This window comes from Oryctolagus cuniculus, chromosome 9 (genome assembly GCF_051225735.1).
Source record: "Oryctolagus cuniculus isolate XC-2025 breed Fujian yellow rabbit chromosome 9, ASM5122573v1, whole genome shotgun sequence".
In the NCBI taxonomy this organism is placed as follows: domain Eukaryota; kingdom Metazoa; phylum Chordata; class Mammalia; order Lagomorpha; family Leporidae; genus Oryctolagus; species Oryctolagus cuniculus.
This window is the reverse complement of record NC_142875.1, coordinates 65,776,038-65,802,128: the sequence shown is the minus strand read 5'-3', so window position 1 is coordinate 65,802,128 and position 26,091 is coordinate 65,776,038. Positions and strand designations below refer to the sequence as shown.

The 26,091-nt window shown below is 43.8% G+C and overlaps 1 protein-coding gene across 9 annotated transcripts in view; it reads right to left on the bottom strand.

Annotated features, from left to right (window-relative positions):
- LRCH1 (leucine rich repeats and calponin homology domain containing 1) overlaps nt 1-26,091 on the bottom strand; it is a 212,435-nt gene that overhangs the window by 47,420 nt on the left and 138,924 nt on the right. For 7 of the 9 annotated variants that reach the window (XR_016213262.1, XM_070048799.2, XM_070048800.2 and 4 more), the window contains 9 exons: nt 22,713-22,849; nt 21,822-21,949; nt 20,317-20,380; nt 17,302-17,410; nt 14,017-14,144; nt 10,017-10,084; nt 7,523-7,609; nt 1,974-2,063; nt 1,832-1,868 (listed from right to left, as the gene is read on the bottom strand). Coding sequence is in view for 8 of the 9 variants with exons in the window: in XM_070048799.2 (XP_069904900.1) it covers nt 1,832-1,868; nt 1,974-2,063; nt 7,523-7,609; nt 10,017-10,084; nt 14,017-14,144; nt 17,302-17,410; nt 20,317-20,380; nt 21,822-21,949; nt 22,713-22,849 (848 nt within the window). In the remaining variant the exon portion in view is untranslated. The other 2 variants (XM_089304123.1, XM_089304124.1) reach the window with 2 other exon arrangements.

The window sequence follows — 26,091 nt, the reverse complement described above, 5'->3', positions numbered from 1 at the left end:
AGGAGTATGGATGGAGGGTCACTGAAAACATGCTGTCACTGTAATTTATGAAGCTGAAAACTGAAATGAGGTTATGTAGGATGCAATTCCTGCTCTTAGAACACACCCAGAGAAGGGGAACTTTGGGTACTTCGGCTGCTGCAGCTCAGTTATTGCCTGGGAAGCCCTCATCCCATATCTGAGAGCCTGATTGGACTCCCATCTACTCTGCTGCTGATCCAGCTTCCTGTAAATGCAGACCCTGGGGGTCAGCAGCTGATGGCTCAAGCACTTGGGTTCCTGCCATGCATGTGGGAGACCTGGATGTAGTTCCAGGCTCTTGGCTTCAGTCTAGCCCAGCCCTGGCTGTTGTGGACATTTGGAGAAGGAACCGGCAGATGGAAGACCTCTCTCCATCTCTGTTTTTCAAATAAAATAAAATAAAACACACTGAAATATTTTGGGGTAAAGGACTATGATGTATGAAACCTAATCTAAAGTATTTCAGAAAAAGATCTACACATACATATGTGAGGAGAGAGAGAAACTGAGAGAGGGGTGGAGGTGGGGGACAAATCACACAGCAGCAAACTGGTAGAATGTCAACAACTGGGAAATTTGGGTACAAGATTGTGAGTTTTTGAAACTTTTTATAGATAATAAATTTTTTGCAATCTTTTTCATAAGCTCAAAATTATTTCCACATAAGAAGCTTTATATAAAAAAGTAAGTCTGCACAAAACCTAAAATCAATCTCATTTGGACAGCTCCAAGAAATGGGTTCACGGTAGGGCAGCCTGCAAATAAAAGACTTCCTGAAGTTCCGCTACTGGGTAATTCAGTGATGCTCCAACCAGGGAGATAGCAGCACCATGACTCATTCTAAAGACTACACCAGCGACAGCAACAGAGCAGGAGAGCAACACCTAACACCTAGCCTTGTGTGTAAGACCTTTTGTTATTATTATTGATCCTAATTAACAATGAATGTTACATTTAGAGAGGATAATTAATTTGTCCACAGTTAGCAAGTCTTTCAACATGAGACCTAACATAATTCCGTGTCACTGCACTTAACAGTGAAACCATACTCTCTCCTCTATTTTTTTTTTTTTTAAAGAGACACTCAGCTACAGGATGTGGGCAGACACCTCAGGTGGTATAAACTGGTTTATGGCCAACCTTGGCACCCAAAATGAGCCATTCTAAGCCCATTCACTAAGAAAGGATGAAACAGCTGTAAACTCCATTACACTTCCGGATGATCAGCTCAAATCTTTCTCTATGATTGGGGCAACTTCATCTTTCTTTGGGTCCTTGCAATATCATCTGCAGTTTTATGTCCAAATTGTTTTCTCCACAGCCTACAGAATTTCAGCCCATGTCACTCCACCAGCCCACCTGTCCCCTGTCCCCTGTTTCTCTTCACAATATTCTCTCCAAATCGTTTGTTCTCATCTTCCAGGTCTCTTCTAGCTTATGTTCATCTGGCCAGTTCAGAGACTTCTACTGTGGCTCTACAATCTACGAGGAACGTCCCTACTCCAGTTTCTGAACATACAGAGCAGGCTCCCATGTGTCTTAACTGCTGTGGCCTGGCTCAGCCAGACTATCTAAGGTAAAAAATTCAGAGAACCTGATAGAAATGGCAAACTCTCATTTTTATTGGAAGAATTGGAACTAATGAGGGTAAAAGCACAAAAATGGAAAAACTGTCTGGAATAAACACGAATATTGGCCTCACTCAGGAAAACATCCACCCCCAATGCCATACAACATTTCAGAGTGTGGTGAACAGCCGGCAGCAGCAGAACACAGCACAGAACGCTGGTTCTTTCAACAGCAGCCTTACCTCACACAACGGGGATGTCTCCAGCTGTATTTGACCACTGTAGAAACAGGGAGGGAGAAAAACATATAAAATGAAATTCAGTGCCCAAAGACTTCAACGTAGAAGGAGCAAAGACACTTAGCTCTTGAAAAGGCAAACGTACTTTAGCGCAGGATCTTGTAATTCTAAGGCTTCTGCTGATCCCACGGGGTACAGGTTTAAAACACCGCTGTCCATCATATCTGTGCTTAATCTAAAGAGCAGGGGGGAAGCAGGTCAGCAGGATGATTACACGGCAAGGAGATTACAACTACACGTTGGGACCACACTGGTCAAGTTGATATATTTAAAAAGTTCCATTCATCTTTCAGATTAAGTGACGCAATGTTTCTGATAGCAGTTTCAAACTGCATGGTATTTTGTGCCAAAATACAATTTTTTCATTTGCTATTGATACTGAAATACACCTTCTTTGCAAAATAACAGTAATTCTTGGCTGGCGCCGCGGCTCACTAGGCTAATCCTCCGCCTTGCGGCGCCGGCACACCAGGTTCTAGTCCCAGTCGGGGCGCCGGATTCTGTCCTGGTTGCCCCTCTTCCAGGCCAGCCCTCTGCTGTGGCCCGGGAGTGCAGTGGAGGATGGCCCAGGTGCTTGGGCCCTGCACCCCATGGGAGACCAGGAAAAGCACCTGGCTCCTGGCTCCTGCCATCGGATCGGCGCGGTGCGCCGGCCGCAGCGCGCCGGCCACGGCGGCCATTGGAGGGTGAACCAACGGCAAAGGAAGACCTTTCTCTCTGTCTCTCTCTCTCACTGTCCACTCTGCCTGTCAAAAAAAAAAAAAAAAAATAACAGTAATTCTGATAAAACACAATTTTTATACGTAGCATTTTATTTTAGAAGCTCGCTAATTTATAAAAAAATAAGTAAAGATGTTAAGGATACATCACAGTAAATTATCCATAGCATTTTGTTTTAACAGAGGGATCTCTCTGTAAGACATTAACACCCCCTCTTAAAAAATAAGAATTCATAAGCAATTTGATATTCACTTTTGCCTTTGGAATGTCTTACACACAGCTTCTGAATTTCTGCAATTTTGATAGCTAAGATTTGTAAGACATCTATAAATCCAGGAATTACATAAAAGTTGCAAAATCATCTTGAAGGCATGAGTTCATATTATACAAACTTATGAAAATGTCAGCAAACCAACATTGAGACCTTGAAAGAAGCAAAGACACAGGCAAAACAGGAAAGCAACAACCAACTACATTTTCTTATGTATTCAAGTTAAACCTCGAAAATTTAATCCTACAATCAATGGCTTAACTAAAGAAAAAAACAAACAGATCTGTGCAATATGAGATAAAGGAAAAACTCAATGTGTATATAAACCTTTTACTACTAATAATTAGTCCCAGGCAACTAGAAATAAATGACTTCTTGAAGTGCCCTCTCTTTATCAGAAGCAAAAACAGAGCTCTTTCTTTATCATTATTAAACTGACTCACTGAAGTATTCTTATAAAATTAGATTTTTCGCATTGCAATAATTATTTCAGGATAAACAAGAAAGATCTAATGTGGCCAAAGTGCTGAATTATTTTAGGGGGAAGTAAAATTCACATAACGGTTTATGAAATGATATAATTTAAAAGAAGCACTCCATAAAGATGAAAATTAAATAAAAAGTTATTCCAGAATGTTCTCTCCCACAATGCAGCACCCACTAACCATCCTGACTTGCTTAACACCCTTAGCAAGTCATTGCCTTGCACATTTCTGAGCTGGAAGAATGTAGAGACCCTGAGGTCAACCCACTGCAGGATGGAGGAGGGCAACACGGAGGCCAAGAGGCAGGCAGTTCTTGCACCCCTTGTATCTGACCATCGGGTCCCAGGCCCAGGATCCCATGCCACTGCTACTCCACCTGACATGTTGTCCTCATCAATCTAGGCTTTGTACAGAGAGTTTCCTAGAAAAGCGATGTCAAGTTTAGAAGACAGAAGGGGGTAGGGGTTTGGTGTGGCAGTTCAGACACCACCCAGCTGCTTGCACTTCATATCAGAGTCCTGACTCTGCTTCCAATCTCAACTTCCTGCTAATGTACATCTGAGGAAACAGAAGGTGTTGGCTCAAGTACTTGGGGCCCAGCTGCCTCTCTGGTAGACTCAGACTGAATTCCAGGCTCCTGGCTTTGGCTTGGCCCACTCCTGGCTACTGCACGTGTTTATGGAGTGAAATGGCAGATGAGAGTTCTGTCTCTCTGTTGTTCCAATAAATATAAATATAAACATAAGTATATATATAAATTTTTAAAACACAAAGAAAAGCAATAATTTAGAAATATTGCACAGTAAGGCAACTGTTAACAATTATAAGGCATTGTATATTTTTCTCAAAAAAAAGCTAAAAGAAAGGATTTTCAGGGGCCAGCGCCATGGCGTAGTACGTTAATCCTCCGCCTGTGGTGTCGGCATCCAATATGGGTGCCAGTTCTAGTCCTGGCTGCTCCTCTTCTGATCCAGCTCCCTGCTATGGCCTGGGAAAGCAGTAGAAGATGGCCCAAGTCCTTGGGCCCCTGCACCCACCTGGGAGACCCGGAAGAAGCTCCTGGCTACTGGCTTTGGAGTGAACCAGCAGATGGAAGACCTTTCTGTCTCTTCTCATTGTCTGTAACTCTACCTCTCAAATAAGTAAATGAAATCTTTTAAAAAAGTAAAAAAAAAAAAAAAAAGGGTTTTCAATGTTTTCACATGTAGAAAAGACCAATGTTTGACGAGGTAAATATGTTTACCCTGATTGACCGTTATTATAGAACATATAGATGTAATACAACATCACGTGGTATCCCCCAAATATGTACAATTTTGTATGTCTGTTAAAAAATATAAAAGAAACACAAAAATAGATCTTTTTAAAAAATTTTTGACAGGCAGAGTGGACAGTGAGAGAGAGACAGAGAAAGAGAAAGGTCTTCCTTTACCGTTGGTTCACCCTCCAATGGCCGCTGTGGCTGGCACACCACGCCAATCCGAAGCCAGGAGCCAGGTGCTTCCTCCTGGTCTCCCATGGGGTGCAGGGCCCAAGCACTTGGGCCATCCTCCCCTGCACTCCCGGGCCACAGCAGAGAGCTGGACTGGAAGAGGGGCAACCAGGACAGAATCCGGCGCCCCAACCAGGACTAGAACCTGGTGTGCCGGCGCCGCAGGCAGAGGATTAGCCTAGTGAGCAGCGGCGCCAGCCAAAAATCGATCTTAATATATTTCCTTCTAGTTTTAATATTTGTAAGTTTCTTATAGAACTGGGACCTTTATATACATATCCTTATATATGTATAGATATATCTTTATAATTGGGATGAAACTATACATTTTATATATTTTCAAAAAGTCGACATTATATGAGAATCATATCACTAAAAATCTTAAAAACATTTTGAGTTGCGTCATATTCCACCTTATATTTAAATAAACCCAAATTGTTTTTATTTCTTTTTTTTCTAAATATTTGCTGTTAAAAGTATTCGTCCCTCATCCTCACCCCACGATCTTTGTTCACGTCTTTTCGTTTCTTAGGCTAGAACGTTAGAATCCATTTGAAAGATTTATATTCTTTTTTTTAAATGAGTTTTTTCTTTCTTTTTAAAAAATATTTTATTTATTTCAGAGACAGAGTTACAGATAGAGAAAGGGAGACACAGAAAGAAAGATCTTCCAACTGTTGGTTCACTCCCCGAACGGCCAGAACAGCTGGAGCTGAGCCAGTCTGAAGCCAGGAGCCAGGAGCTTCTTCTGAGTCTCCTGTGTGGGTGCTAGGGCCCAAGCACTTGGGCCATCTCTACTGCTATAGCCGGCCATACGCAGAGAGCTGGATAGGAAGAGGAGCAGCCGGGACATAAACTGGCACCCATATGGGATGCCAGCACTGCAGGCAGAGGCTTAGCCTACTATGCCACAGCGCCAGCTCGTAGATTTATATTCTTAACATTCATTTGAAAGATTGTTTCGGATTTTGATTACACTTGCATACTACTGAGGTGACTTGTAGAATGGTTTTTATCAATTTCCTCCCCCATAGCACTGAATGCAACCCTCACAAGCCTAAAAGATGGGCACTTGTAACTCCACTCTAAAGATTAGGAAAGATAATGTGGAGAAGTTACACAACCCACTCGAGCGACCTGATGTTGGGTTTGGGCTGGGGACCAGTTTCTTACCTATGCAAACTCAAAAAGCAGCCATGTACTTCCTGATTCATCATACTTAATCTCTCTCTCTCTCTTCCTGTTTCCCACCCTCCACTAACTGCACTGGTTTAGGATGTGGAATTCAGCTCTTGGAACAAGCCTTGATTAGGTGCCTATTAAGCCAGGCCCTGAGCCAAACCCTAGGGGAAATTAACAACATGAATAATCGTGTTTACAAACCACCATTGCCTCCCTTCTCATACAAAATACAGTTTCGGCTCCTCACCGCAGCACCGGGAGCCGTCTCCTACATCGCTCCTCCTGGTTTCTTGGGGAGCTGCCCCTCCGAAGCACCACCCACCGCTGAGCCCAGCTGCTACGGCCTGGCGGGTCCCAGAGCTTACACTGAAGCGTGCCACCAGGAGAAGCCCTGTTCTCCCTGAGAGTCTCTCTGCTACCCCCACTTCTTTACCTAAGCTTTTCATTCAATCCAGAATTTGCTTTCTCCTTGACCTTGCCAGTCACGAAAGGTCCGGATTAAATACCCTATCTATGAAAGCCTGCTCCAGTTTACCACTTTTCACCATCACTTCAACCAATTCCACTTATCAACAACTGCGCAAGGCAATCTCTACTACTCTAGATTCAGTTCTTAGAAGACAAGAACTGTGTTTCTTCATCTTTATATCCCCCAAGGTGCACACTGTAGATGTCCCACTAATTGTGCTCCGCTCAATTAATGTCTACAGAACTGAGATGCGTTCCAATCAGTTGCTACAGATTTTCTACACTCAGCCTGACTTGCAGTACTCCTTCAGGACCAAAGGATACCAGTGGGACTTGCTAACCACCCTTGTGTAAGGTCTCAGAACCCAGCTAGGATCACTGTGGTATGATTTTTCCCATGCTCATCATGTGATAAGACTATATCATCTTCATATTTATGTCCCCAGGACTCCTGGAAAGTTTATCAGGATAAGGTTGGGATCTACTTCTCTAACAATCATGTAATAGCCTGTTATTTGATATTGTCTTCCTGAAAAATATGTTGTCCACTGAAATTCCATTATCCATAGCTAAGAAATAAAAAAGTATACATATATATATATAGCCAATTCAAATAAATAAAAACACTCCATGTTTCAATTCCTAAGAAGCACTTATTTAGTTAACATATATTTAGTACCATTAGAAATAGGTATAGTAGTATTTGTAGTATTTGATATATCAGTTCTTTCTTTTTTTAAGGAGAAATTTCCTTATATTTCTATCAATTAGGAGTTTAAACCTTAACCAAGATAAAATATGCCCCTCTATCATATTTCTGTTTTCTAATATGAATTTTATGAGGAAATTCAATCCCTCTAGAAGTTTCATTCTTTTACTTTTGGATCTGGAAAAACAGGCAATTAAAATGAGCCCAAATTACATGTAAAAGTATACCAGAAATTGAAGTAATGTATTCAATAAATCAGTATGCGTTATTTACACATAAAACCCGGGCCAGGGAAAGACACACGTACCCATTGGGATCTTGCAGCAAATCTACTGCTTCTCTCAGCTGCTCAATCATCGCTATATCCATGTCTTGATCTTTGGATGAACTTACTCTGTAATGTGAAACCAAGCATGAGAAGGAAAACGGTCACCGAAACACGAACAGCATCCAGGTTCTTAAGAGCAAACATAAAAATCCATCTCATTCTCAAAAATGATCTTGACAAATCCAACATTCCAATGAAGACGGGTCAGTGTGCTGCAGGGTGGGGCGACAGTGTACAGTGGGAAGCCCCCTGTGTCGGGGGAAGCCTAGCTTTGCAGTGAAGCAGCTCGTGCGAGACCTCAGTGCCCACGGGCCCCAGCTCCCATGCTCCACCAGGCGCTGCACGAGGTGGGCAGCCCTCCAGCGTGCTTCCCTGATTGCCGGGAGACTTCCTCGGGGGCTCCACTGGGAGAGCCTGCACTAATTTCAGAACTTCCAACTTCAGTTCAACCAGCAGAGCTGGGTCTTATTACCTCCCTATAGTACAAAGCCCTCACTGTGGGACAGTGGCTCCTGGCTTGGGTTCTCTATGCAGTAATATCATCTGTGGACTCAAAAATAAATAAATAAATATAATTTAAAGACAAACAAAAAACATGCTAGCCCTGATACTCTCAAATGAGTGTCACCGGCAACTGAACATCTTATTTGCAGATGACCTGTTTTACAGGCAGGGTTGAGAACAACACTACATTGAGAATGAAAGTTCCAAAGTTTGGGGCTGGCACTGTGGCATGGTAGCCTAAGCCTCCACCTGCTGCACTGGCATCCCATGTGGGCGCGGGTTCAAGTCCCAACTGCTCCACTTCCAGTTCGGCTCTCTGCTAATGGCCTGGGAAAGCAGTAGAAGATGGCCCAAGTGCTTCGGCTCCTGTACCCACATGGGAGACCCAGAAGAAGCTTCTGGTTCCTGGCTTTGGATCAGCCCAGCTCTGGCTGCTGTGGTCATTTGGGGAGTGAACCAACCAGTAGATGCAAGACCTTTCTCTCTGTCTCTTAAATAAAATCTTTAAGAAAAAAGTTCCAAAGTTTTACTTAGTTGTTTATATATAAAACTCTCTTTCCACATGGTTCTATAATCGAGGTAGGCCTCCTTGCCTTCGCAGAAATATGAGTATATCCAATAATTACATGGTAGTATAGAGATCAGAGAGGAACCCCCAGTGTTTTTGAAGACAGAGAAATCTCATCGTGGTAAACCCCTTCCACTACAGAACAAAAGCCAATGACTTTCTGTAAGCAGAGAAACATTTAAACAATGTGGTAAATCCTCACCAAAGGGAAAAACCCCACAACGTGTGATGGAAATCTCAGACCTACATTTCAAGTGATAGAAAACAAAATCCTGGGACCTGGATCCCAAGAGACATAGCAGCCGGCACCACAGCTCAATAGGCTAATCCTCTACCTAGCGGCGCTGGCACACCGGGTTCTAGTCCCAGTCAGGGTGCCAGATTCTGTCCCGGTTGCCCCTCTTCCAGGCCAGCTCTCTGCTGTGGCCTGGGAGTGCAGTGGAGGATGGCCCAAGTGCTTGGGCCCCGCACCCCATGAGAGACAGGAGAAGCATCTGGCTCCTGCCATCGGTTCAGCGTGGTGCGCCGGCCACAGCATGCCAGCTGCAGCGGCCATTGGAGGGTGAACTAACAGCAAAGAAAGACCTTTCTCTCTGTCTCTCTCTCTCTCACTGTCCACTCTGCCTGTAAAAAAAAAAAAAAAGAGAGAGAGAGAGAGAGAGAGAGAGAGAGAGACATGGCCCAAACTCAATTCCCCTGAAAGGGCTCATCATCTGATGTCACTCGTTACCCTCTTTCTCGAAAGCTTGTCAGTTACATCTTTATAGACAATAGAGCAGAAGAGGTATCTGTCTGGAGCCAGATTTCTTGGGTTCAAATGCTAGGGGCAAGATGATCAACCTCCCCTGCCTCAGTTGTGTCAACTATGAAATGGGCGAACAACAAGAAATCTTATGTCTCATAAGGATTGTTGGAAAGATGAAATGAATTATGACCTGAGAAGTATTTAGAACAGGGCCTGGCATGTGGTATTTAATAAACGTTAGCCATGGCAATCAATAGACGTGGGGCCAAGGCATTGGAGGTCAATGCTTTTCTCAGATCTTGAACCTAAAGACTCCCCATAAAGGAAGGGACCAGAATTGCACATGGCTTTGGGTCTAGGTGTTGCCTCCTTCAGGCAAACGGAAAGAAGGTAAAAACATTTCTAGTCTAGTTCTAGCCAGTTCTCCAAACCATGCATCTATCCACAGCCGCAAATCACGACAGCCAGCGAAGAGATTTCCTTGCACTGCACTGCCCAATGCCGTGACAATAAGCGTGAGACGGGGAAAACTTACAACTTCTCAGCAAAATCAGCAGGTAAGACTATCAGCATGCCCGAAGGACAGTGGATCAAAATTCTACTCCCACAGGGCCACCTGTGTGCTTACAGAGTGACTTACGGGGCCCAGCACTCACATTCCCTCAGTCGGCCAGTGCATGTCCTCTTCTATCCGTAACAGCTCTTCACAGTCTTCTGTCCTATCCTGCGGACAGAACACAGGGCCCTCTGAGAACCACTGGCTGGTCAGTGGTCATCGAAGCCTGCCCCAGCCCCAGCTCGTGTCCGTGGCGACGGTGTCCATGACAACCAAAAGGCGGACGCAAGCCACGTGTCCACTGGCGGATGAGTAGAGAATCAAGTACAGCACACACAGGTGCAGAGTGGCGCAGTGCTCAGCCTCCAACAGCTCTCACACAGGCTATATACACGGACGGACCTGGAGGACGTGCTGCTGGGTGAAACACGCCAATCACAGCAGACAGACACGGGGTGACTCCACTTGGGTGAGGCACTAGGGTAGTCAAATGCGTTAAGACAAAAAGTAGCATGGAGGCTAGGAACGGTCTAATGAGTACAGAGTTTTGGTTTTGCAAGACGAAAAATTCTGGAGATTGCCTGCAGAGCAATGTGAATGTACTTAATGGATACTGAGGTTTATACTCAAAGTCGGCTAATTAATAAAGAGGACTTTGAATGTTCTCAACATAAAGAAATGGTATGTCTGAGGTGGCAGACATACAGTTACTCCGATCTGATCACTACACTCTGCATACACATGTGTCTCACCTTGTAGTCACACATCAAAACCTCACATCACACGCCATACAAATACATACAACTAGCATGTGTCAATTTTTCAACTATATAAACGTGGGAAAATAGCTAAGATGGTCAATGTTATGTTAACGCAGTTATCATAACTTAAACATTAAAAAAGGAAACAACCTGGCCCCGGCCCACAGCATATGCTACGTCAACATCAGAAATATAACACCCAACTGGATTCATTATCACTGCCCTGTTAGCACCTCCTCGTGTTCACAGACAGATCCTTCCCTTGGGCTGGTGAGTCACAGGTGGATGTGTGTGCTACTGCTGGGAAGAGGGTGTGAGGGTATGTGTGTGTGCCATGTTGTTGGCAATAAACGATAGAGTATTAAGGACTCAAATTGCATCTCATGGTTCTCATGTGCACAGCACTGGGGATTGGCTCCAGGGTTTCCCCTTGTTTCACAAAGACAGCGAAGCGGGAGTGGACACCGAGGCAGGAGGGAGGAGCGTCCCACTGAGGGCCTCTGCTCCCCTGTTCCTTCACCTCTGACAGAGACAGAGCTGCTGTACTCTGCCACCTGCCAGAATGGAAGCCACCCCCATGGGGACTGTGCCCCCCGGTGAGGAAGGAACACAGACAAAGGACTGCTTTCTGGCACGTGGGTACCAACTCTCCAGACGTGTCATCAGGACCAGGCTCTTCCTGAGCAGGTGGCTTCAACTGTGGGCCTCTGGCTCGAAACACACCGACTTTTTCTGTAGTGACTATATTTTCAGTGCATATAGTCAGTCAGCATAAAAAGTACCCACCCACCCACCCCCAACAACAGTGGGTGAAAACAGACCACCAGGAATGACCAAGACAACTTGCTATTACCTCTTCCTATTGAGTTGCAGCTATAGGAGCCATGGGTGTTTCCTTCTAATTTTCAGTTTCAACATGAAAGGTACCCAAGAGTATAAAACAGCTAGTTTTTTTTTTCCCCAGTATGCAGAATAGGCTTATTGGGTTTCTTCTGTATGCAGGATGAGTATACAGTTAATCCTCATTACTCGTGAATTCTGTACTTGAGGATCTGACTCCTCACTGAAGTTTATTGGTAGGTGTCAAATTACTGCTCATGCAGCTTTTGAGGCCTTTTGCAGAGCAGTGAAAACTGAGTCCTGGATGCACCGGCTCCCTGCTTCCTGCTTGGGCTCTCACACTGTGAGCAGGTGTAAACGCTGCGAATTAGTGCCACCTTTCCACTCCAGTGCTTTCTGTTGCAGACATTTCTATTTGAAACAGCCCTAAACATAGTGCTGAAGTGCTGCCTAGTGATCCTAAGCCCAAGAAGGCTACAACGAGCCTTATGGAGACAGCGTGCGTGTGACAAGCTTCCTGCAGGGACTGAGTTACAGTGTGGTTGGCCATGAGTTTAATGTGAAAGAATTACCTTCATATTCACATAAGGCGTCCTTACACAGGCAGTCGTGCATTGACTGGCTCACAAAAATTTTGTGACCAAAAGCTCTCAGGAACCTAAGCTTGTATTCGCCCTTGGAGCAGACTCCTTATAGGTTAATTCAATATGCTCAGTGACAATTCAGTACAACCACAATGAATGATGAAAACAGCCCGCAAGTTACCAAAGTACAAGATGCTGCTTTGTAAAGAAAATAGGATTATGCAAAGCACAGAACCCTTGATGGTCAAGGTTATGAGCAGGTTGGCACTCTTGCCCCTCCAGGACACACTCACACATTGTTAAAGTAATGCAGCCACGCCCAGTGGGGGCCCGATTTTCAATGTATGACGTTTTCCTTCATTTGGTGCGGATTTATGGTTTCTTTTATTGCTAGGGTTCTTCAGTTGACGTTCCAAGAGAAGGGTCTTTCAGGAAACCTTTGCCAACTTGAACTTCAGCACCTCTATTTTGCACCCATCAGTCCAAAGGATCCATTCTGTAGAAAAGCCCCTTTCATGGAAACTTCTGCTTCCTGAAATTCATGAATCTATTGAGATCTGCTTTCTGAAAGAATATGCTTCATTTTACTAATTGCTTTGTTTTCCTTGAGAACCTAAATCTGGGCATCTTTTTAATACATTCTCCAGGGCTTCCATCTTTATTTTAGGTTCTCAACTTCATGAACTCTTGATCAAATATAGAGAAAACTCCAATTTTCTATGTTGTTGTGACTTGATTATCCCACAGAGCTGAAGACAGGCGTTAAACCTTGGAGAGCATGGTTAGATCTGTACTTAGGAAAGTGTGTGTGTGCGTGTATGCAAGTGTGTGAATTTGTGTGTGTGTGTGTGTGTGGGCGAGCACATGTGTGGGGGAGTGGGAATGGGGGGATGCTGGGACTAGGGGCACTCGTACCGTCATCAAGTGAGAGATGCTGAGGCGCAACTGGAGCAGTGTCAATGGAGACGGATTAATGACAGCTTAGAAATAGAGGGCAAAGAACTGAACTGGATCTTGAGCTTCCTCAGCCTTCCATGTAACATAGGGCACCACTGTAGATGGTTTCCTACACACGCCACTCCTGTCCGAGGACACAAGGACACCCTGAGTACCCCAGGGGCTCACACAGTATTAAATTCCCTCCCAATTTCCTTCCCATCGATGTTAGTCTGCATGAGTCCAGCCATCATGATGTGGCCCTCAGAAAATAAGGATGAGCACTTAGAGACCCCATTCTTGAAGGGGACGTTGTAACTCAGAGATCCTCACCTCGCATGTTACCCAAGTAAGGAGCCTCCTCTGAGAACCAAGGGCTGGCAGAAACGGACCATGCACCTGCTCATGAGCTGAGGAGGAAGCTCGCCGCCTGCTTTCAGAGAGCTCATCGTCCTCTCCTCCCTTTCCCGCTGTTAGGACGAAGCTTTGGCTGACAACTTGGGGACATCACTGCCCTTTTTACAGCACAAAGCAGCTACAGCAGGTCAGGAACAGGTGTCTGCAGACTGACCTTTCCCAGAAGAAGACATTCACTTCCAGGTCCCCTCTTCTCTACACCCGAGGGGCACACTCAACGTGCAAAACATTCACCTTGGAAGCACAGAAAAAAAGTTGCAACTCAGCTTCTACTAAGTGGTCGTGGTAACTCTAGTAAGTCTGCTAACTCACAGGATGCACTGGGTCCTGTGAAGTGGAGTGATTTCTGAATATACAAGAAAATCACACCCATCAGCTGACAAATGGGAGGCCCATATGGTCGGAAGAGACACACCAACTTTGGGAAGATGTGCTGAAGGCTGTAGGGTGGTTACAACAAGCAGGAGGTTGAAGGTGATGCACTGGGAACCTTGAACTTAAAACCACAGGGGTCAAACAGGAGAAAATGAGTGAAAGGATTAGCTGATCCTCGAAACCTTACCTTGACATAGCTCCGAAAGCCGGGGTGTAGGACATCTGCTCCGAGAGTAAAATGGTCCCTTTCTTCTCTTGCGTTGTCACTGTCACCCAAGAGAGAAGGTTCCGGTTCAAATTCCTGATGAAATTCCCCTGTTAGGAAAATGTAAAAAGACGAAAATGTGATTTCACGAAAAGAAGAACCAAACACAGATGGTCCTCAGATCCGTTAGCTAGTTATTTCAATCTCCCCTCTTGCCCAAGCTTTCTCCTACCTGTAGGATATGAGGAAGAGAATTTTTTAAAAAGGAAGAGAAGGAAGAAAAGTAAAAGAAACTGAAGGGGCCAGTGCTGTGGCACAGGGAGTTAAAGCCCTGGCCTGAAGGTCTGGCATCTCATATGGGCTCCGGTTCTAGTCCCGGCTGCTCCTCTTCCAATCCAGCTCTCTGTTACGGCCTGGGAAAGCAGTAGAAGATGACCCAAGTCCTTGGGCCTCTGCCCCCACGTGGGAGACCTGGAAGAAGCTCCTGGCTCCTGGCTTCGGATCAGCGCAGCTCTGGCCTTTGTGGCCATTTAGGGAGTGAGCCAGTAGATGGAAGACCTCTCTCTCTCTGTCTCTACCTCTCTCTGTAACTCTGTCTTTCAAATAAACAAAATACATCTTAAAAAAAAAAAAGGAAAGAAAGAAAGAAAGAAAGAAAGAAAGAAAGAAAGAAAGAGAGAGAGAGAGAGAGAGAGAGAGAGAGAGAGAGAGAGAGAAAGAAAGAAAGAAAGAAAGAAAGAAAGAAAGAAAGAAAGAAAGAAAGAAAGAAAGAAAGAAAGAAAGAAAGAAAGAAAGAAGCTGAAAGCCCCAGACTGAACTTAAAAAGTCCAGGCCCCCAGCGTCGTGGCTCACTTGGTTAATCCTCCGCCTGTGGTGCCGGCATCCCATATGGGCGCTGGGTTTTAGTTCCAGTTGCTCCTCTTCCGGTCCAGCTCTCTGCTGTGGCCCGGGAGGGCAGTGGAGGATGGCCCAAGTGCTTGGGCCCTGCACCCGCATGGGAGACCAGGAGAAGCACCTGGCTCCTGGCTTCAGATCGGCGTAGCTCCGGCCGTAGTGGCCATTTGGGGAGTGAACCAATGGAAGAAGACCTTTCTCTCTGTCTCTCTCTCTCTCTCTCACTGTCTAACTCTATCTGTCAAATAAATTAAAAAAAAAAAAAAAGTCCAGGCTCCTTTATGGCTATGGTTCCTTGTGGAGGAGACAAACATCCCCTAATTTTATAGACAACAGAGAAAATATAGAAGAGAGCTCTCAGTAAAATGTGACCAAGTATTTCAAATTCAAATTCAGTAAGTGTTTATTGAGTAGGTGTTAAAGGGCACGTCTTATGCCAAACATTTCATCGATTAAAAAGTTAGGGGTGGGTGTTGGGCCCAGTTGGGACACCTGCATCTTAAATGACAGTGCCTGGATTCGAGACCCAGCTCCACTGTTGTTTCCAGCTTCTTTGCTAACGTGCACCCTGGGAGTCAGCGGATGATGACTCAAGTGATTGGATCCCTGCCACCAACATGCGAGACCTGGATCGAGTTCCTGGCTCCCAGGCATTCAGGGGGTGAATTGGTGGATGGGAGATCTGCCTGTCTCTGACTCCCTGCCTTTCAAATAAAATAATTTTTAATAAGTCAAATCTGACTCCTTTTCCTTAAGCAGCTAGTAATCTCAGGAAGAGTGGGGAGGAGGGCAGAAAGGCACCCCAAATCAGAACTACAAAAGTGACTAGAAGAAAGGCACAGGCAGTGCAAATCCAACAGCAGTCCTACGGGTGCTGCAGAGGGCATAGGAGAGGGAATGACAAAAACCAGCCTGTTCTTCTTTTTGTCTTCCTTCTCCCTCCCATTCTTCCCTCCCTCCCTTCTTTTTAAAAGTAATTAATTTATTTGAAAGACAGAGGTACAAAAAGAGAAACGAGTGAGAGGTTTTCCATCTGCTGGTTTACTCCCCAAATGGCCACAACAATCAGGGCTGGACCAGAAAGAAACCAGGAGCCAGGAGCTTCATCTGGGTCTCCGACATGGGTGGGTGCAGGGGCCCAAGCACTAGGCCATCTTCCTCTACCTTTCCAGGTACATTAGCAGGGAACTGGATCAGAAGTGGAGCAGCCTGGCACTTAGATGGGATGCAGCCATCACAGGCAGTGGCTTAGCCCCCTGTGCCACAACAGAGGCCCAGGGAGAACACTTCTGAGTGAGCTGGAGACTAAAAAGGATCAAACAGCACTTTCAGCACTCTTGAGTCAGCCGAATACCTACGTCTACAGCAGCGGGGAGAGAAATCACTAGTGACAGATTACATATTTCTTTTACTTGAAGATTTCGCCTCAAACAATAACTCCTACATTGCATAAAGTTACCAAGTTTATCTGCATGAAGAATGTGGCAGTTGTATCTGAATTACAAATTATATAGCTACACTTCTGGATAGCATATGTGGTCCCAGTCACCATCTCAGGTAAACAAACGTGCTAAACTTACATGACAATCTTAAAATCCTTAGAGGAAGAAGTAAAAGTAAACATGTTTGAGTTACTTTAAACCCTTCTCCCATCACTAATAAGAGTGCATTCAAACTATTAGGGAGATGATTTGTATGTTAGTTCAGTTCTGTACTGTTTACAGGGAGAACAGTCATTGATACAAATCAATAAACAGCAAATTTTAGTATTTTCTTTAAAAGTCACTGGGCAAAGAGAAGCGACCAAAACACTGTCACCGTGTACTCTGCTGTGGGCTTCTCACTGAGGTACAAAGACCCTGAAAGTATGTAAGATACTGTGTGTAGTGACTACGACAGAACACTGAATTTTAGAGCTACAAAGGATCTTCTCACTCATGTGTGAGGGGATTGAGGCCAGCAGACTTGTCAAACTCAAGTAGACTGCTGAACACACATCTCAACTACATTTCCCACCGTCTGTGTAGTTAGATGAGGTCATGGGGTGAAATCCACCTTGCAAGTGATGGGCTCTCCTTCCAGGCCCAGCCCCTCAAATTCCCCATGAGCAAACTTGCATGCTCAGCTCGGGGAGACTTCAGGAGTCCTGGGTCAAAGGTGCTGGAATCACAGTAGGCACGAAGCTCAGGTCTTGAATCAACGCCTAGAAGGAATTGCCTTCTAATCACTAACTCCCATTTCATAGTACCTGGTCCAGAGGAGATGCCCCACAGCTATGAACTGTTAACATTGTGCTATCCGTACACATGTTACTTTAAACAGAACACCTGAAGCAGAACACAAGCACTTTCTCTGCACTTCTCATCCTCAGACCTTTCACTGGGCTGAGGCGATGACGGCACGCATCCTCCTTGGTGCTCTGGTCTTCTTCCATGATATTTGACATGGGCACATTGAGGCTCACAGTGTCTTCGTCAGAAGGCTAAAACGACACAGCACAGTACACTGTTTCATTCAAGAGAGAAGTGTCATCCGTGGAGAGAAAGAAAACATCACGTAATAAAACAATACCCCGAGATTCGTGCAAATAGCATCGTGAGTAAAGACACCAGCGAGAGGAAAAGTCTCCGGCCCTGTGTTCAGAAGTTCAAAAACTCAACACTGAGTCAGTCTTTAAACTGGGAGCTGATTACACGGGTGTGTGCTCCCTTTGTGGGCACTCACTGAGCTAACACCTGCATTTCTCTGCATGTGTGTGTTTGAGAGGAAATCTTGTTAGATACCCATCTTTTGCTAACCTAACAGCCAGGGTCAGGGCACTAAAAATGACTGGGCAGTACCTTATATAACAGAGGAACTGTTATCTACATACCATCGTATTAGCTAATCTAATCTACTGGTCCTGGAGCAGTAAATCTAATCAACTGTTTTCCTAGTAGCAATACTCAGATCTGTCAACAAAGTTGATTTACCAAAAATACACTATAAAGATGCATGCGGCTTGCCACAAAGTCAACCTCGGAAACTCTATCTCTTTTCTTTGGAGAATACCCTATGTGCAACATCAAGCTCGGATTTATTTCCATCTTAGGCCAAGGAAACTATATTACATATATGCATATAAAAGTGCTTAGCAATTGCAGTAGATAAACATGATGTGCATCCTGTGCACTTCTCAGAACAGAGCTTTGGTTTGTCATTGGAGTTAGTGCTCTCTGAGGTCTCGCCTCCCACGTGGACTGACAATGTTTATGCAGGAACCCTGGGACTCTGTCACAAAGGAGACTTGTACAGCCTTGTTTATCTCCCTCCGCCCCATTTTAGTGCTGCTCTTTGGTGAAAAACTTCGCATATCTCGGGGATCAGGAGCCTCCACGACACACAGCTGATGGTGGTTGGCTCCTACGTCCTAGGGGCTGTTTGTAAGTCTCAGGGTTTGCCCTCATGTGCCTTTGGACACCAGCAGATTGGCTAGAAATTGGTGGCTGACAAGCATACATGCCGTTCAGTCAACATATACTCATAGAGCCCCTCACACTCTCGCTTGCTAACCTTGATGTGAACATGTTAGAGGCAACTGCTAACTAAATCAGACAATGGCAACAGCCAAAGGAGGAATGATTCCTGAATCACACAATGAGACATAAGTGGGGAGGGAGAGTGACAGACCTTGGATGCTAACATATTTGCCTAAAACAATAGAGAGATACAGACTAACTCAGAGCCCTTATCATTCTAAAATAATACATTTCTTGGAGGTGTTCTTAGCTAATGAGGCTATAATGGGAGGCAAGAAAAGGCCAAAGGAAGGATTGTGCATTTTATTCTGTCACATATAATCCTGTCTACAATTGCTTTTTCTTCCCCCACTGCCCTTCTTAAAAATATAGCAAAATTCCAAAGACATGCATCTAATTAAAAGAAGAAATGAATCCTTGGGCTCTTCTTAGAATGATATTAGCATCCTACTTATACTAAGTGAGAACAAAAGGATAATGGAGTTCTTTGTGTAATGTTTTATTAATGAGCTTAATTAGCCTTGGAAGAGAGATAAAGGATAAAGCAGAGTCTGTTTAATAGAAAATATAATAGAATTTAATAGAAAATAAGCTCAGGGTGAGTAGTTTCTGAAACAATGGTCCATTGAGGGGACTTAGGAGGCTAATAAAGTGTAAGGGGATGAATTAAAATCCAACTTAGGAAGCAGCCTGTTTAGTGTCCAACTCTCCCCAGCCACAGTAAACTAGTAATGTGGCTCGTTTCTTTTATTGACATTGGCTTTCTTTTTCTGCCTACTAACTCTTATTCCCTTTAATATATTCTGCATTAGAAAGCTTTTTAAAGATTCCTAGGATTTTTAAACACACTGCTGAGTACATCATTTAGTAGGAAAGAAATTCAAATACCTTAGCGACTTATGAAACCTCAGAGTCCTGAGGAGAACTGGGAAAAAGCTTTCTCCTAGAGTCACACATAGTAAAATGCGAATTCCTTAGGTGGCCTAATTGATGGGCTGATTATAACGTCCAAGTATTACGATGCTTCAGAACCCAGTAACTCTGAAAACCCAGTACCTTCCTACACAGGGAAGGCTATGTGGGGGCTCCATTCCCTACCACACGGATCCTTCTAGTTCTCTGGGTCAAGCAGCACCACTTAATGGTGAATAATAACAGACCCAGTAACCAAGACTGACTTCATAACCACTACAGGAAGCCCGAGTGTGTGAGGCCTCTTAACTTACAAACAACCAAACTTCTATCTGAGCAGATCACAACCTAAGAATCTCATTATAAAAACTACAGCTACTCATAAATGCATTTTCCGGAGGGTAACTGCAAAAACACGCCATCACTTGCCTCCTTAACTTTTACGCATCTACATCACAGCAGTCCCTGGTCCCTAAATCACCTTGTCACTTAACAGCAGGCAAATTCTTAGAAGAGCTTCATGGGCACCCGTACACCACAGAGTCATATTTTAGGATTTATTGAGCATTCAAGGATATCCTACATAACCTATGACTGTGGGAGAGGAAGACAGAGAGATTCTACTCTTGAGGCATTTACAGAATATTAAACATGCAGAATAAGCCACCAGCACCTGACCTTTATGTAAAACTTTTAAGTGGCTTCACAAACATCATCACATATTCTATAGATGCATCCAAGCTCTTTCTGAGAAAGAAGGTCCATGAACGCTGGCAGGTATGAGGCTACTTTAAAAAGTTGGTCAAAAAAATGGATTCAGAGAGAGAGGTTTATGTTGGTACAAAAATGGTGGGAATCCCTACATGGCTTTCTCATAGTAAGCGTTTTCCACAAACTTTTTGAAGGCCTAAAATATACGTAGGAATACAGAGGGGAGAAATCTGAACCCAAACTTTACCTCAGTGGCAGATAATCGCTTATCTCCATTATCACTTCCAACTCCCGAGTCAGAATCCTTCTTGCTGGGATAGATGTCATCAATATTGAATTCATTTAGGAAAAAATAAAATCACAAACTTTATACCAAGACACATCCATTCAAGGTCCAAAATGACTTTGCTATACTTTTACTGTTATTACAAGGGAACAAATCAGTGCAGGAATAAAGAATATTAAGACATGCAGCTAATGAAAATTGGGTCCTCGTTCTGTCTAAATACAGAATATGATTGATTTTATAATCAAAGTTCATGCATTTACCCTCTCACTATGTGGTCTGTCTTAGATGTCAGGTTGGTTCTTTGAAATAGTTGCCAATAGTCTTATTTGTTATATAAAACAGCAATAAACTACATAACTGTTTTTACCTGTTAGTTATAAAATATGATTACTTTGGGGTTGGTGCTGTGGAGCAGTGGGTTAAGCCATTGTTTGTGATGCCAGCATCACATATGGGCACCAGTTCAAGCCCTGGCTGCCCCACTTCTGATTCAGCTCCCTGCTAATGCGCCTAGGAAAAGCAGCGGAAGATGACCCAAGTGTTTGGGCCCCCACTATCCATGTGGGAGAACCAGATGAAGCTCCTGTCGTACAGCTTTGGTCTGGCCCAACCCCGGATGTTGTGGCCATTTGGGGAGTGGACCAGTGGATGGAAGCTCTCTTTCTGTGTCTCTCTCCCTCTCTCTGTAATTCTTTGAAATAAACACATAAATAAATAAATACTTTTAAAAATATGATTACTTTCCCTAAGTCTGGAAACGTCTATCAGGTGACTAAATAAATTTGATAGTGTCTTTACAAAGATAAAATAATGAATCCACAGTTTAAGCATCATAAAAAACTAATTTTAAGTCACCTTGGTTAGCAGAACGGGAAGGAAAACTTTCTGCAGTGAAGACTTCTCAAAAATAAAAAACAAAACCTGCAGTTTTATAAGGGTGTTCAGTGTGGGAATTTTGTTCTCTGAGCGTTCAAGGCCTGATTTATGCCAGAAAAAGTCCAAGGACATGTGAGAAGGTTCTAACACTTCCATTCTAAACAGGAAGTGGCAAACAAAACCCATGCACACTGCATTTTTAAAAGACAATTCAACAGTAAAGCCTTCACAATGTCCCAGGGGCAGGTAAAAAATTAGAAATAATTGTTAAAAAGATATATCTGACCTTAATAAAGTTATTTTAATGAAGTAAAAATGGTCCATATTTACAGATCTTAGTTGTAAGTATATCCACATATGAAAGGATTGATGACTGATTCAGAAAGGTTGTGTGAGATTTGAGAGATGCCAAAAATTTTCAACAGCCTCAATTTTCTCTTTCTTAATCCAATAATTCCTCAAACTCTGAGCTGTAAGCTTAAATTGGCTGTGTGAAGTAAGCTGACTTTTGCAGTGAGTTACTTGGAAAGCCTGGGCCTAAGGAAATCCTAAACAGGGGCTATGTTAAAGTGAAGGCAGGGACTCACCTGTCTTCCACATGCTGGTGTAAATGGGGCCTCTCCATGGTGTGGAGATAAAGGGAGTCAGCTGTCTTCATCTGGCACGCTTGTATGCTCAAGTACTTAAATATGTGCACTTTGCCCTTTGTGCAAATCTATGGAGACATTAATAATGCACAGCTATTCTTCAATGAGAAAACAGTATGTAAACACTGTTACATGGCTCTCTGTATCTTCTTTTTCACCACTTCATTTTAAGTGATATCCGAACAACGCACTAAATTTGACATCTCCAAAACTTCTAAGGACTTTGGGAAATATTTCCTCCAAATCCTACTTTGAAAAGAAAATCATGCATAATCTATTTCAAATTTTTTTCTTGAGTCAAACAACAAAATGCTAACAGAAATGTGTTTTGAGTGTGAAATAAAAAAGTATAAATGTCATAGAGCTAACTGTACTGTAACACTCTAATTACAGAAGGTTTACAAAGTTCTGAAATTACTGAAAAAGAAAAGAAACTTTAAGTATTTCCAAAGCTAAGCATATGAGCTTTATCTCATTCTCATGCAGGTTAATATTTGAGCAGGTAGTCGTATTTTAAGAAGTTTAAATCCCATTTTCCGGGTAAGGAATTATTGCTACCTTTGTGAGCTACATGCTCCATGAAAAGTTTCCAACGTGTGCACCAGTGATCCATAAGCACACACCGAATTCCAGGGTTGGGGCCATCAGAGGAGGGAGCCACACGTGGGTAAAGGGATTTGCCGCAGCAGAAGGCAGCTTGGTGTGGCCAGATCCGCCCTAGGTTTCACCTTCTCAGCGACAGTGACTGCTCTTGCTCACTGTAGCGCACACGGCCCTAACTCATTGCGCTGCTCGGGCGCCTCCCCGGGGCCTGGCGCCAGGGGCCCTCACCTGCGCAGGAGGCGACTGCAAAGGATTGTTCTCCAGCAGCAACACCTGCAGCTGCTTCATCTCCCGAAAGCAAATCGGAATCACCAGCACTTTGTTGCAGGAAAAGTCGAACTTGACCAAGGGAAGATCTACTAGTTCTAGAAGAAATTTTAGAAAAGAGAGAAACCTTAGAGAGCAATAAGATGAAATGACTAAATATTCAAAAAATAATTTCCGTTGACCAGGAAAAAACATCATTTAGCACAGGCAAAAGTGAGTTATACATGAAGAACATACAGTGTGTGTAGAGTATTTTACCAAAGGAAATAAAATCTTTCATTGGGAGCCCAATAATTTTAAACTGTTCTCAGCTCTGATAAAAGTTGGGAATATCTGACATTTACAGAATCTATTGTTTAAAACTCTTTTTTTTAACCCCAGCAAAAGATTCACACAGGCTATGTTACATGGCATGTTTATGCTTTAACTTCAAACTGTTTCCAAGTAGCACTAGCAAACATATGGACGGTATGCTAATTACAGAATAGTCTTATCCATTCAGTGTATGTGGGCTGGTGGAATTCCAGAACTAGTTATAGCACCCAGGCTCACAATGTTTTTCCAACTGCATTTAAAAAATAGATGCTATCTAATAGAAAATTCTAATAGAATTTTCCAATGGGTGCTGTCATTCCGATTTGATGAGGCTTTCTTCTACTGGTTTTAAAACGTCTTTTGCAGCTCTGCTAACAAGACAGACGTTATATTTAGCTTAAAATCCCCACCCAGTGGCACAGTAAACACTCAGTAATTTCAAGCATTCAAACCGACATGGGCAGCTGCTACAGATGAAGTCAAATACATTCCACAGTGCAAAGGGAGGCTGAGCCATGCCACAATCTGGGGTGACACCGGCAAGCCACCCGGGCCGCTGTGGGAAAGGCGATAGAGGGTAGCTTCCCGGCACTCTTGTTATAAGACAAGTGAAGGCCTGAAAGGTGGTTTCTGAAATACACCAGGGGTTCCCAAGTGGAAACAGAGCAAAGCCTACAACAGGAAGAGGAGCTCAGGCAGTGACCCAGTGACAGGGGCAGGGACCCACACTGTCTACCCTCTCCCCTCCACTGCCCGAGGGCTGTCAAGTTCAGCTCTGAGGACTTCCAACTCCACCAACAAAGGCTCTCCGGGTTCTCAGAACTCACCAGCTCTGGGAGCCCAAGGGACTTTCCTGCTCTCATACCTATGCAAACGACGCGTCCCACAGATGGGGTAATGGGACTGAAATTCCAGAAGGAGGCAGAAGAGCTCCTAATTCCACAGGTTCCAAACTCAGGTCCATGGCGGGTGGGCTATGCAGGAGAAACTTAGGGAAGTGCGGTTTTTAAAACAAACAAAAAAACAAAAACACAGACTTCTGGGCCCGAAGCCAAGGAACTGGTATTTTGGCGAAGGAATCAGCATTTTAAAAATTGCCCGGAGTAGACCACTGCTCAAATCCAGCTCTCCTCTCAGCCAGCAGGCTGAAGATTTGGCTCGAATCACACTAGCCATGGAGATGGAAGAGAGGGACTGCAGGTTCTGGAATCATGAAATCAAAGGAAGGTCGGATCCTGTCTCCCTTCATAGTGTGTGTCTGAGTTAGGGGTAACACTCCAAGAGGAATCCCTCCTTTGAACCCCTGCCAAGGCTAACCTGGCTCCAAGATGGCAAACCTCACTCAGATTAGGTTGGCCAATCTGTGGTAAAACTGAACTGGACTCTGGATCTTTAGCAAATTCTTTGTCACCTAAAGTAAAGACTTTGAAGACCCGAGGGCTGAGTTCATGGAAGCAGAGCAGGAGGTAACTCAGAGGTAAATAAAATAAGGAACGGTTTGCTAATGACTATTTTCCTTCCTTTTTAGTACCAGTCTGGGACACAATTATCATCGCAGTGTAGGAAAATAAGAACCAGACAGTTTCACAACAAGAAAGCAGGGGAGAAAATGATAACCCTGCAATGCCAGCACAGAAAATGTCAAAGAATTGAAGCAGAAAAAGGGAGTAAAAACAAACAAACAAACAAGCAAGCAAGCCCCACTTCCCCCTCACCATTGCAAAGAGGGACAAGGAACAGCTATTTTAATTCTCTGCTCCTTCTGGTCCTAGAAAGGACAAAACAGCTCTCCTCACTGCAGACCTTGTAGGACCCCACCGCCACACTGATCTGGGTAATTAGGCCACAAAATTGCTTTTCCTCCTCAAATTGAAAGCACATGAGGCAGGGTACTCAGAGAGGAAAAGCATGTAAGTAAATATGGAAAGTCTTTAAATTCGCTTCCTGAAAGTCTTATCAATGCTCCTTTGTCAATGGAGCTCTCTAGAGTGAAGCAAAGTGACACTTGATATTCAGGAAATTATTAAAAAAAAAAAAAGAAGAAGAATATTTCCCAGTAAACTGAAGTTTTAGCCTTGAGTGTATTTTAAAACATCAGAACTGAGAAAACATGATTAGGGAAAGCATAGTGATTTGTAACTGATCTTTTTAGGGAAAGGAATGGTTTTAAGGCAAATGAGTAAGGGGGAGCGAGAGAAACAAAAACCTAGGTTTTGCAGATGTATCTTTCTTTCCATACATTTCTCTATGCTTACAGGCAGCTGTAGAATGATCGATTTTTCCCCCTTTGAAAATCAGAGTTTATTACCTGTGATAGGTTCACAAGGATCAACATGGAAGCTTAAATTTAAAGTGTCCTTTAATGTGTGAAAGAGGACCTGTGTATAAATTTGCTGTTACTGAGAATTTTCCCTCTGTACTTGCTTAAACCAAGAACAAGAGTTTCATATATTCTACAAAATGGGCTTTTGGAGCGAAAAAATGAAAAATCAATAATATTCTTATGCTGAGTCATCTCATGTAATACATCTACATGGAGACTGCCTCCACTTCTACTTTTTAACATGCCAGTCACCATGAGAAAGGGGCAGGATGACAGGCAGGCATTTTGACCCTCCATTGGCTGAAGCATGTCTCATTTCACAAAGTTCTCCCTTTCTCGAGCTCTGTTTTCTTGCCTGGAATTGGGGAAGCATTTCCAGCCACAGGTCAAGATGCAGGAACTGGAGCGTGGTGGAAGTCAGCTGCACCAAATGTCGATGGTTTCAAACCTAGGCTTTTGCTCTATGTTTTTAGAAATATATGCTTGAGATCAGGTATGTCTAGAATCCCCAAACAAAACCAGAGGAAATCCACGTTTTAGATCTTTATAAGCCAGAGTGTGTTCCAGAGAAACCATGCAGTGAGCTGCTGTCCATTGACTCATTCCTGACCCAGGTCCAAACCCCAAGATGAACGCCAGAGCTGCTACCACCTACGAGGCTTGCCCTCAAGCCGTAATGGTAAACATTTGCTGAGGAATTCC